The sequence below is a fragment of the Pristis pectinata genome, chromosome 43, assembly GCF_009764475.1.
Source record: "Pristis pectinata isolate sPriPec2 chromosome 43, sPriPec2.1.pri, whole genome shotgun sequence".
Taxonomy (NCBI): domain Eukaryota; kingdom Metazoa; phylum Chordata; class Chondrichthyes; order Rhinopristiformes; family Pristidae; genus Pristis; species Pristis pectinata.
Window position 1 is genome coordinate 2,071,880 of NC_067446.1, and position 13,502 is coordinate 2,085,381.

Below are 13,502 nucleotides of genomic sequence, written 5' to 3' on the forward strand. Positions count from 1 at the left end.
ACCGTGTCAGAGTTACCCCTCCGGTCTCCTTTACGTTTCTCCCCTCTCATCTCCAACCTGCACCCTTCTGTATCTCTATCTCCCCTTCCCTAGGAAAAATAAACTATGACCCTCAATTTTTTGAACTTCTACAAGGTCACCCCTCAGTCTCCTACGTCCCAGTGAGAATAAATCTCTCCTTCGAAGTAAAGCCCTCCATTTCAGGCAACATCCTGGTGAATCTCTTCTGCAGTCTCTCTGTTGCTACCACATCCTTCTTGTGTAGTGTGGAGATCAGAACTGTACACAATTCGAGTCTAGTACGAGAGGGCACAACTTCAGGATTGAAGGGCGCCCATTCAGAACAGAGATGCGGAGAAATTTCTTTAGCCAGAGAGCGGTGAATCTGTGGAATTCGTTGCCACGGGCGGCTGTGGAAGCAAAGTCATTGGGTGTATTTAGGGCAGAGATTAATCGGTATCTGAGTAGCCAGGGCATCAAAGGTTATGGTGAGAAGGAGGGGGAGTGGGGCTAAATGGGAGAATGGCGGAGCAGACTCGATGGGCCAAATGGCCGACTTCTGTTCCTTTGTCTTATGGTCAATACTCCGTGCTTGGAAAGAGGCAGATTTAATGCTCAGTGCCCAAAATCCAAAAGGCAGCATCCTGTGCAACGACACACTGTTTCCCACCAACTGAACACCCATTCCCTACTCTCAACGAGACAGTGTTGGCAGTGCTCACAGGAGCCCGAAGGGAAACTGTGCTCACAACAGCCAAGCTCATCACCGTGAGAGGGCACAGTTGAAAATCCGAATGCAATGAGCCCAGGAATGTGCGCCGCACTGTATTCAAAACAAAAATTTAAGGCCACTGTCTCCTTGTCGATAAGGAATTAGTGGCTTTTTTATTCATGCAGTACAAAAAGCAACAGATCTATTCTGGGACCCCTGCTTTTTGTGATTTTTATAACTGACGGATGAGGATGTGGAAGGGTGGGTTAGTAAATTTGCTGATGACACGAAGGTTGGTGGTGTTGTGGATAGTGTAGAAGATTGCTGTAGATTACATTGATCGGATGAGAAGTGACAGATGGAGTTCAACCCAGAAAAGTGTGAAGTGATACACTTTGGAAGATCAAATTCGAAGGCAGAATACAAGGTTAATGCAGGGCTCTTGGTAGTGTGGAGGAACAGAGGGATCTTGGGGTCCACGTCCATAGATTCCTCAAGGTTGCCATGCAGGTCGAGAGGGTTGTTAAGGCGGCATATGGTGTGTTGGCCTTCATTAGTCAGGGGATTGAGTTCAAGAACCATGAGGTAATGTTGCAGCTCTACAGAATTCTGGTTGGACCACACTTGGAGTATTGTGTTCTGTTCTGGTCGCCCCATTATAGGAAGGATGTGGAAGCTTTAGAGAGGGTGCAGAGATTTACCAGGATGTTGCCTGGATTGGAGAGCATGTCTTATGAGGATAGGTTGAGCGAGCGAGGGCTTTTCTCTTTGGAGAAAAGAAGGAATGGAGGTGACTTAATAGAGGTGTACAAGATGATAAGAGGCATAGATCGAGTGGACAGTCAGAGACTTTTTCCCAGGACGAAAATGGCTCAGATGAGGGGGCATAATTTTAAGGTGATTGGAGGAAGGTATAAGGGGGATGTCAGAGGTAGGTTTTTTTTAAACACAGAGTGGTGGGTGTGTGGAACGCACTGCTGGCAGAGGTTGTGGGGGCAGATACATTTGGGCCACTTAAGGGACTCTTAGATATACACATGAATTATACAGAAATGGAGGGCCATGTGGGAGGGGAGGGTTAGATAGATCTTAGAGCAGGATAAAATGTCAGCACAACATTGTGGGCTGAAGGGCCTGTAACTGTGCTGTAATGTATGTTCTATCAGTTAGGGTTTGCAACTTTAAAAAGGGGACATGGTGCCAATGGAAATTTGAAAAGCACGCCAAAAAAAATCCTTTGTTCAAAGATAATCTGAACAATTACGTCTGTACATCGACTCTGTCTCCTCATGTTCCCAAACACAATGGGTGTTGGTCAGATGGAACAAGACGGCTTTCCTCATGGAATCAGTCAGACCCACCAAGCCAATGCTGAGCACCTGACACTACCCTCATGAGATGGCTGTTCTAGACAAGTGACTATGTGCTACGTTCAGAGGCAAGCCCAGAGTTGGAACTGAATAACGAAGGGTGCTCTACCTTTTATAGGGGGAGGGGGAGGGGGAGGGGGAGGGGGAGGGGGGGGGGAGGGGGAGGGGGAGGGGGAGGGGGAGGGGGAGGGGGAGGGGAGGGGGAGGGGGAGGGGGAGGGGGAGGGGGAGGGGGAGGGGGAGGGGGAGGGGGAGGGGGAGGGGGAGGGGGAGGGGGAGGGGGAGGGGGAGGGGGAGGGGGAGGCTTACACTGGTCACTTTGCGGTATATCTGGGCGGCATTCTGACACTCTGAGTAGGGGTATTCTGAGGTAGCCATCTCCAGCATGCACATTCCAAAGGCGTAAACGTCAACGGATTCATCATAATGTTCTTCGTACATCTCTGGAGCCATGAACTCAGGCGTTCCTGCCGGGGAAGGAAATTAAACAGCGAAAGGCAAGTTTAACATTCAATTTGTTAAAGAAAAATTAAACATGCTCATTTTATCCCTCTAGGGTCTGAAATATGAACCTTTGAGAGGGTGTTTGTAGGTACTGCGTAGACAGGATCAGCTGAAGAACTACCTCAATCCTCTTACAAGAGCATGTCTTATCGACACTCCTGCTGATGTAAGGAATGTCAGTGCTACACCACGGGAAAAGCCTAGTGAGACCATGCCAACTGGACGACCTGTCCAGGACCCAGCACACAGATGCAATCACAAGGAAGGCGTGCCAGTGTCTTTACTTTCTTAGAAGGTTAAGGAGATTCAGCTTGTCGCCGAACACTAACAAACTCCTACAGATGTACTGTTGAAAGTATCCTGACTGGTTGCGTCATGGTCTGGTATGGCAGTTCAAATGCACAGGAACGCGAGAAGCTGCAGAGAGCAGTGGACTCAGCCCAATACATCACGGGCACATCCCTCCATCCAACCATCATCAAAGATCCCCCACCATCTGGGCCGTGCCATCTTCTCACAGCTACCATCAGGCAGGAGGTACAGAAGCCTGAAGTCCCACACCACCAGGTTCAGGAACAGCTACTTCATCTGGTCTCAACCCGAAATGTCGACCGTCCATTTCCCTCCACAGATGCTGCCCGACCCGCTGAGTTCCTCCAGCATCTGTGCGTTGCTCCAAATTCCAGCATCTGCAGTCAACAAAGGGCCGCAGATGATGGAATCTGATAGGAGAGGTTGAGCATGGAATAAAGGGAGGGAGGTGGGGTGGGTAGATGGGAACGGTAGGGGGGAGGGGAACCAGTGGGGGAGGTGTGTGGGTGACGGGCACATAGAGGGGGGTGGGGGAGGGGAAAGTCTTCCTCTCCCATCAGATTCCATCATCTTCAGCCCCGTCACCTCCAAGCTTCTGACATCATTCCCACTCTTCCCCCTCCTTCAGCTGCCGATCTGGAGTCACCTATCACCTGCCAGCTCTTCCTCCACCCCTTCCCACCGGCTATCTCCCCTCGTTCTTTCAGTCCAGATGAATGGTCTTGACCTGAAATGTCACCTGTCCATTTATTTCCCTTCCCAGGTGCTGCTGCCTGACCTGCTGAGTTCCTTTGTGTGTCGCTCTAGATTCCAGCAACTGCAGCCTCTTATGTCTACATAATCAAAGTGACCAGCACAGCACCATGCTATCGAAGGGGGAAGTACTGAGCGAGTGCCACCCTGTCAGAGGATGGCCTTTCAGTTAAGGCTTCAAACCAAGGTCCACATCTGATTTTTTTGGTGGATGAGGAGGGGGGGGATCAGGGATTTTTTTTCCCCAGCAATAGAATAAGACTTATTGTCACTGACTGAACACAGAACCGCATCGCACAGTATGGCCCTTCGGCCCACAATGTTGTGCCGACCTACCCCACGATCAATCTAACCCTTCCCTCCCACGCAGCCCATAAACCGCCATTTTTCTTACATCGAAGTGCCTATCTAAGAGTCTTTTAAATGTCCCTATTGTATCAGCCTCTACCATCACCCCCAGGCACCCACCTCTCTGTGTTAAACAAAAACCTACCTCTGACATCTCCCCTAAACTTTCCTCCACTCACTTTAAATGGATGTGCTCTGGTATTGGCCATTGCCACCCTGGGAAAAAGGTGCCGGCTGTCCACTCTATCTATTCCTCTCATAATCTTATACACCTCTATCAAGTCGCCTCTCATCCTGCGTCGCTCCAAAGAGAAAGGCCCTAGCTCGCTCAACCTTTCCTCATCAGACATATTCTCTAATCTAGGCAGCATCCTGATAAATCTCCTCTGCATCCGCTCGAAAGCTTCCACATCCTTCCTATAATGAGGTGAGCAGAATGAACACAATACTGAGGGCACGTCCCATCAGGCTTAAGGACAGCTTCTATCCCACTGTGACGGGACTATTGAACGGTTCCCTTCTACAATAAATGGACTGACCTCACAATCTACCTTGTTGTGACCTTACACCTTATTGCACTGCACTTTCTCTGTAGCTGTGACACTTTACTCTGTACTGTTATTGTTTTTACCTGTACTACCTCAATGCACTCTGTACTAACCCAATGTAACTGCACTGTGTAATGAATTGACCTATTCGATCGGTATGCAAGACAAGTTTTTCACTGTACCTCAGTACAAGTGACAACAATAAACCAATACCGTGTGGTCTAACCAGAGCTTTGTAGAGTTGCAACATGACCTCACAGCTCTTGAATTCAACCCCTCTGACTAATGAACACAACCCCCCAACTCCAACCTTCATGTCATCCACAAACTTATTAATCCACCCCCCACTTCCTCATCCAAGTCATTGATAAAAATCACAAAGAGCAGGGGTCCCAGAACAGATACCTGTGGAACGCCACTAGTCACCGATCTACAGGCAGAATACACTCCATCTACTATCACCCTCTGCCTTTAGTGGACAAATCAATTCCAAATCCACGTAGACAAATCTCCTTGGGTCCCATACCTCATGACTTAATGGATGAGCCTACCATGGGGAACCTTGTCAAACACCCTACTAAAATCCACATACACCACATCCACTGCTCTACTTTCACCAATTTGTTTTGTCACCTTTTCAAAAAACTCCATTGGGCTCATGAGGCGCCACCTGCCCCTCACCAAGCCATGCTGGCTATCCCTAGTAAGACTATGCTTCTCCAAATGCTCCCAAGTCCTGTCCCTAAGAATCCTTCCCAATAGTTCACCCATCACTGGTGTAAGACTCACTGGTCTATAATTCCCAAGATTATCCCTATTACCTTTCTTGAACAACGGAGATAACATTGTTGTTTTACAGTGCAGTACAGTGCAAAGACATAAAATTACAATAAATTACAAAAATTAATAAATAGTGCAAAACAAAAGGAATAACGAGATGGTGTTCATGGACCGTTCAGAAATCTGATGGCAGAGGGGAAGCAGCATTATGGATCAGTACATCTCTCTCAACCACCATTGCTGTTTGAGAGTTTGTCAATCACAAAATGGTTTCCATTTCCTTACCACAATTAAAATTTTTCTACCTTACCTATTACACTCTTAGCAAATGATGTGCGCATCAACGTGGCCAGTCCCAGGTCTCCAATTTTGACGGATCCAGTGGGTCCTGTGATGAAGATGTTGTCGCATTTCAGATCGCGGTGGACGATCGGCGGGGTGCGAGTGTGCAGGAACTGCAAGCCCTTTAGGATCTGCCTGCACCAACTGCGCAGGACCTTGGGTTTCATCACCTTGAACCTTTTCAAGTATCTGAGCAGAGGGGGGCAACAGTTAACAGCAGTTAATGCATGCCTTCCCCTCCCATCCAACATCCTTCAATGCAAATAAGGCACAGTGGGCAGCAGAAATACATTGGTTTATTATTGCCACGTGCTGAGGTACAGTGAAAATCTCTTTTACATGCCATCCATGCAGATTATTTCATTACAACAGTGCATTGAGGTAGTACAAAGGGAAAGCAAAAACAGAATGCAGAATAAAGCGTTCCAGTTACAGGGAACGTGCAGTGCAGGCAGACAATAAGGTGCAAGGCCATAACAAGGTAGATTGAGAGGTCAAGAGTCCGTCTTATCGTACTAGGGAACCGTTCAATAGTCTTATAACAGCAGGATAGAAAATGTCCTTGACCCTGGTGGTATGTGCTTTCAGGCTTTTGTATCTTCCAGGGGAGAAGAAATAATGTCCAGGATGGGTGGGGTCTTTGATTATGCTGGCTGCTTTACCGAGGCAACGAGAAGCATAGATAGTCCACGGAGGGGAGGCTGGTTTCCGTGACGTGCTGGGCCGTGTCCACAACTCTCTGCAGTTTCTTGCGGTCCCGGGCAGAGCAGTTGCTGCATGCTTTCTTTGCTTTGCATTATTTCTAAGAGAGCATGGTGGGTATCAAGAGCAAGAGGGTGAGAGGTTGGAGATTTAAAAAGGGATCCAGTGATAAGATTTTTTATTTTGAAAACCAACAGAGTGGTTGAGATCTGGAATGTACAGCCAGGGATGGTGATGGAATCCGATACAATCACTCCAGGCATTTAGACAGACACTTAAATAGAAGGATACGGTCCTAATGCAGGCAAACTGGATTACTGTAGACAGGCCAAAAAGGACGTGGTGTCGAACCCTCTGTCTCAATATCTACTGCATCTACTGAAGGGCTGTTAGAAGTAAATCACTGATGTAGCTAACATCACCAAACGCAGGTTACAGCCTAGGAGTTGAACATTGGTCCAAATGGGAATCTAAAAAACCACCCAATTAATCCCATACATTTTCCCCATTAAGAATTTATCCAATAATTCCCTTGTGAAAGTTAATCTTGAATTGCTTCCTACAGGCCCTTCAGCAAGGAAATTGCTGCAACAAGATTCTCACCTTGCCTCTTTTTCTATTGCTAAGAACTTGAACTCTTGTGGCCTCTGCTATAGAATCAGAACCCTCCAGCCCACTGCTTCTATGCCAACCACGTCTATCTATATGAATCCCTCTTGCCGGCATTAATTCCATATCCATCTATGTACTGCTCATTCAAATGCCTGTCTCTTAAATATGGTTACTGTTCCTGCTTCCTCCGCCTTCTCTGGCAGCTCATTCCAGATATCAGCTACACCGCAAAATTTACCCCTCAGACCCCCTCCCTTCTCACTAACCTATGCCCTCTAGTTTTAGACACCACTATACATGGGGAAAAGACACTGGCTATCAACCCCGTGTTTCTTCTCAGATCTTCCTGTCATTTTGTTTTCTTGGATCGGACATGGGACAGCTGAACGAAGATTTGATGGGCTCTTCAAAGTTATGATGCCATGAGATCACAAAAGATAGGAACAGAATTAGGCCATTTGGCCCATTGAGTCTGCTGCACCATTCGATCATGGCTGATTTATTTTTCCCTCTCAATCCTGTTCTCCTGCCTTCTCCCCATAACCTTTGACGCCCTTACTGATCAAGAACCTATCAACCTCCAGTTTAAATATGATGTGTCTCCTCGGCTGTCTGTGGCAATGGATTCCACAGATTAACCACCCTCTGGCTGAAGAAATTCCTCCTCAGCTCTGTTCTAAAAGGACGTCCTTCTATTCTGAGGCTGTGCCCTCTGGTCCTAGACTCTCCCACTGATGGAAACATCCTTTCCATGTCTACTTTATCCGGGCCTTTCAATACTCGGTAGGTTTCAATGAGATCCCCCCCTCATCTAAACTCCAGCAAATACAGGCCCAGTGTCATCAAATGCTCCTCATATGCTAACCCTTTCATCTCCAAGATCATTTTGGTAAACCTCCTCTGGGCCTTCTCCAACGCAGCACACATGGGGTCCAAAACTGCTCACAATACTCCAAATGTGGTGTGACCAATGCCTTGTAACGCACGCGCTTGCAAAATGCTTCCAGTGGGTGGAGGGGTTGGTCCGCAGCAGCCACAGAGACAACTTAATTGACAGAGGAAAAATATGCTTAACTACACAAGTTCTGAATGCGTTGCCCAAGGAAGTAGAGACCAATTAACCTACCGACCCTGCATGTCTTTGGGACAGGAGAGGGGACCAGAACATCCGCAGTGACTTGCTGTTTGGATTTAGAATTAGCTTGCCCATTGAAGGCAGGGGGTAGTGGCCGATGGGACTTATTCTGGAAGGAGGTCTGTGACCAGTGGTGTTCTGCAGGGATCCGTACTGGGATCTCTGCTGTTTGTGATGTATATAAATGGGTTAGTAAGTCTGCAGATGACACACCGATTGGTGGCGATGTGGATAGTGCAGAAGGTCGCCAAAGAATACAGCGTATAGCGGGACAGCACAATTCAGGCCCTTCAGCCCACAAAGCTGTGCCGAATATGTCCCTACCTTAGAAATTACTAGGCTTACCCATAGCCCTCTATTTTTCTCAGCTCCATGTACCTATCCAAAAGTCTCAAAAGACCCTATGGTATCCACCTCCACCACCGTTGCCGGCAGCCCATTCCACACACTCACCACTCTCTGAGTAAAAAACTTACCCCTGACATCTCCTCTATACCTACTCCCCAGCACCTTAAACCTGTATGCTCTTGTGGCAACCATTTCAGCCCTGGGAAAAAGCCTCGACTAGCCACACGATCAATGCCTCTCATCATCTTATACACCTCTATCAGGTCCCCCCTCATCCTCCGTCACTCCAAGGAGAAAAGGCCGAGTTCACTCAACCTGTTTTCACAAGGGATGCTCCCCAATCCAGGCAACATCCTTGTACATCTCCTCTGCACCCTTTCTATGGCTTCCACATCCTGCCTGTAGTGAGGTGACCAGAACTGAGCACAGTACTCCAAGTGGGGTCTGACCAGTGTTCTATATAGCTGCAACATTAGGACACATAACATTAGGATATGGATCAATTACAGATACGGGAAGAGAAGTGGCAGATGGAGTTTAATCCGGGCAAGTTTGAGGTGTTGCATGGATAAGTGGAGCATCAAGCGATCTGCAGGAGGAAATCAGTGGGTCGGACAGCATCTGTTTTGGGGGTGGGGGGGCGGTGGGATTGCAGTGGGTAGGTTGTCGATGTTTCATAGAACAGTACAGCACAGAAACAGGCCTTTCCGCCCATGACCTTGTGCTGACGAGTAATTAAATGCCTAACTAAACTTATCCCTTCTGACTACTCAATGTCTATATCCCTCCATTCTCTGTACATTCATGCGCCTATCCAAGAGCCTTTTAAATGCCTCTATCGTATCTGCCTCCACCACCACCCCTCGCAGTGCATTCTAGGCACCCACCACTCTAAAAACAAAAAACTTGCCCCACACATCTCCTTTGAACTTACCCCCTCTCACCTTAGATGCATGCATGCCCTCTAAAACTGTAGAACACTGCAGCACAGAAAACAGGCCATTCGGCCCTTCTAGTCGGTGCCGAAACTTTATTCCGCTAGTCCCATTGACCTGCACCCAGTGCATAACCCTCCAGACCTCTCCCGTCCATGTATCTATCCAATTTATTCTTAAAACTTAAGAGTGAGCCCACATTTACCACTTCAGATGGCAGCCCGTTCCACACTCCCACCACTCTCTGAGTGAAGGTTCCCCCTAAACCTTTCCCCTTTCACCCTAAAGCCATGTCCTCTCGTACTTATCTCTCCTAATCTAGGTGGAAAGAGGCTGCTCGCATTTACTTTGTCTATACCCCTCATAATTTTGTAAACATCTATCAAATCTCCCCTCATTCTTCTACGCTCCAAGGAATAAAGTCCTAACCTGTTCAACCTTTCCCTATAACCCAACTCCTGAAGACCCGACAACATTCTAGTAAATCTCTAGTATTAGACATTTCAACCCTTGGAGAAAGATACCAGCTGTCTACCCTATCTATGCCTCTCATAACTATCAGATCCACAGAACTTCTATCTGAAATGTCGACAATTCCCTTCCCTCCCCACAGATGCTGCCCGAGCCGCTGAGTTCCTCCAGCAGATGGTTTGTTGCTCCAGATTCCGGCATCTGCGGTCTCTGGGGAAAAGTGAAAAAGTGGGATTGGTCACAAGCCTACGCCGGCTGTTCGGAAAGCACATACGGCATTCTGCGTCACTGAAAATGCAGATTTTGCACTGTTTGACATTCATTGCTGGCACAGGGTTTTATCAGTGCAAGAACGAATAAAGAGAGCTTCCAGGTGGATCATCAGAGGACATATTCTCTGTTTTTAAATTGATTATGTTTCCATTTCTGCCAAAGACCCCACCCTCCCAGGTTATTCTCTCTTCCATCAGGTAGAAGATACAGCAGCCTGAGGGCACGTGCCACCATGCTTAAGGACAGCTTCTACCCCACTGCGATAAGACAATTGAACGGTTCCCTTATACAAGGAGATGGACTATGACTTCACAATCTACCTTGTTGTGACCTTGCACCTTACTGCACTGCACTTTCTCTGTAGCTGTGACACTTTACTCTGTACTGTTATTGTTTTCACCTGTACTACATCAACGCACTCTGTAATGACTCAATGTAACTGCACTGTGTAATGAATTGATCTGTACGATCGGTATGCAAGACAAGTTTTTCACTGTACCTCGGTACAAGTGACAGTAATAAACCAATACATTCCAAGCCCGACATGTCGGACCCCAAAGCCATGAAAACACGCTCCAGGAGACCGACAGAGGCAAGAGCTGTGGGGCAGTGACTCACGTTTTTAGGGTCCCTGACGTCATCAGCTCCGTTACCAGCACAATGCACTTCTTCCCCTTCAGCGTCGACTCCCACGAGTCATAAAAGCGCACGATGTTCGGGTGCTGCAGGCCCTTCAACATCTCCGCCTCCTCCTTGAACCTCTGCTGCTCTGCTTTGGTGAGTTTTCTGTCCTGCAACACAAGGGGGAAATGAAGGTATTACTGAGGCACAGAAACACATTCTGGTGCAAGAAAGGCTCAAGTTATACACATTCTGGAGCCTCAGTGTTAATGCAATTAAATGTTTTCATTGTTCAATCACAGGAGGCAAACATCACTGGTATTGTCCATCCCAAACACTGAAGAGGCTGTTAAGAGTCAACCACATTACTTGTTTCAAGATGGCGCCAGAGCGTGGCAACACGTTGCAAGCTGCTCTCTACAGATCTACTCATTACCCTTACTATAATCGGTCGACACTTAAAATTAAACTCTATGTCACTAACTATTACTAGTGTTCTTTTAAATCTTTTTACAGGGCTGGCGATCTTCCGAACATCACCAACAGCCTGTCCTGGTCAAATCACGTAGATGCCACAGCCAAGAAAGCTCACCAGCACCTCTACTTCCTCATGAGGCTAAAGAAATTTGGTTTGTCCCCTTTGACTCTCACCAATTTTTACCGATGCACCATAGGAAGTATCCTATCTGGTACGGCAACTGCTCTGCCCAGGACCGCAAGAAACTGCAGAGAGCTGTGGACACAGCCCAGCACATCACAGAAACCAGCCTCCCCTCCTTGGACTCTGTCTTTACCTCTCATTGTCTTGGTGAAGCAGCCAGTATAATCAAAGACCCCACCCACCCGGATCATTCTCTCTTCTCTCCTCTTCCATCAGGTAGAAGATACAGGAGCCTGAGGGCACGTATCACCAAGGCAAGGACAGCTTCTACTCCACTGTGATAAGACTATTGAATGGTTCCCTTATACAATGAGACGGACTCTGACCTCACGATCTACCTTGTTGTGACCTTGCACCTTATTGCACTGCACTTGGTAGCTGTGACACTTTACTCTATACTGTTATTGTTTTTACCCGGACTACATCAATGCACTCTGTACTAACTCAATGTAACTGCACTATGTAATGAATTGACCTGTACGATCGGTATGCAAGATGAGTTTTTCACTGGACCTCGGTACAAGTGACAATAATGAACCAATACCAATATATTCAAACAAAAATTCTGCCTCATCTCTGCCTTTGAACGGTGACCCATTACTTTTAAAGTGACTTCCAGTGCATGATTCTTCCACAAGAGGAGACATCCACTCCAGATCCATGTGTAAAGAGCACTCAATCCAATCCTCGCTCACTTTCCTAAGCTCTGGCGAAGACAAACCCTGCCTGCCCAACCTTCCCTCGTACGACATCCAACCCATTGCAGGCATCAGCTCAGTAACTTCCTCCAATGCATTAACATCCTTCCTTCAACAAGGAGACCAAAACCGTACACTCTACATGCACCTACACCAATGCCCTGTATAATGAAGACAAGAAATTCTGATGATGCTGGGACCTGGAGCAATACATAAAAAGTGCTGGAGGAACTCAGCAGGTCAGGCAGCATCCATGGAGGGAAATAAACAATCGACGTTTCGGGCCGAGACCCTTCATCAGGAAAGGAAGAGGGCAGAAGCCAGAATAAGGTTCTGGGGGGAGAAGAAGCACACACAAGCAGGTGATAGTCGACTTCAGGTGAGAGGGGGAAGGTAGGTGGGTAGGGGAGGGAGGGGTGGGGGTGATAGGTAGAAGAGACAAAGGGCTGAAGGAGGAGGAATCCGGTAGGAGAGGACAGTAGACCATAGAATAAAGGATGGAGGAAGGGATGAGAGGAGATGGGCAGGTCATCAAGGCAGGGGAAGGGAGCCACAGGAATAAGGGCAGACAAAAGAGTGGCGGCAGGGTTACCAGAAATTAGAGAAATCGATGTTGAGGCCGTCAGGTTGGAGACCCCCAAGGCGGAATGTGAGGTGTTGTTCCTCTAACCCGTATAACTAAAGCCATCTCCCACCCATTCACTTGCAATAAATTCTAACATTGTTAGCTTTCCTGATTAGTTGCTGTACCTGCATACTGGCCTTGTGCACGACATGGTCACCAGATTCACGTACGTACGGAGGAGCGTTTGAGAGACCAGCGAGATGGATGGGGATGGGATTTGCCTGCTGCCACAGGCATCTTCTACCGGCAGGAAACAGGGTATTTCTGTGTGTCTTCTCTCCCCCCGCCACATCTCCAACTATCAGGTGGCTGGGTGGAGCCGAGCAGAGCTGGGGGGGCGGGGGAGTGGGGGAGCGCCGAGCAGACTCACTCGCTCACTCACTGGGACGGCGAGGCCGGCTGGTGGCCGCTCTACCCACGCCTGCTCGCTCTCCCGCACACTTGTTCATGTCCGACTTACAAACAGCTTGGGGTACGAGCAGTTCTCAGGAACAGAACCCGATTGTAACCTGGGGACTGCTTGTAGGACACCCAGCTCTCAGTGCATCAGAGAGCACTGCAACCCTCTCTCACCCTATAGACAATGTTTCTCGATCCTTTTCCTGCTAAAATGGACACTATCTGCCAGATCTTTGCCCACTTAGTTAACCCATCTATTCCCCCCCCCCCCATATACTCAACTCATGAGCTCTCCACAACTTCTCCAACCCATTTTTACGTCATCAACAAATTTAGCAACCACACCTTTGATCC

The 13,502-nt window shown here is 47.9% G+C and overlaps 1 protein-coding gene across 6 annotated transcripts in view; it reads right to left on the reverse strand.

Annotated features, from left to right (window-relative positions):
• LOC127566581 (serine/threonine-protein kinase WNK3-like) overlaps nt 1-13,502 on the reverse strand; it is a 108,607-nt gene that overhangs the window by 35,481 nt on the left and 59,624 nt on the right. For all 6 annotated transcript variants that reach the window (XM_052009032.1, XM_052009029.1, XM_052009030.1 and 3 more), the window contains exons 3-5: nt 10,763-10,935; nt 5,637-5,857; nt 2,391-2,548 (exon numbers count right to left, since the gene is read on the reverse strand). In XM_052009032.1, coding sequence (XP_051864992.1) covers nt 2,391-2,548; nt 5,637-5,857; nt 10,763-10,935 — 552 coding nt within the window. The remainder of the gene's footprint in view (nt 1-2,390; nt 2,549-5,636; nt 5,858-10,762; nt 10,936-13,502) is intronic.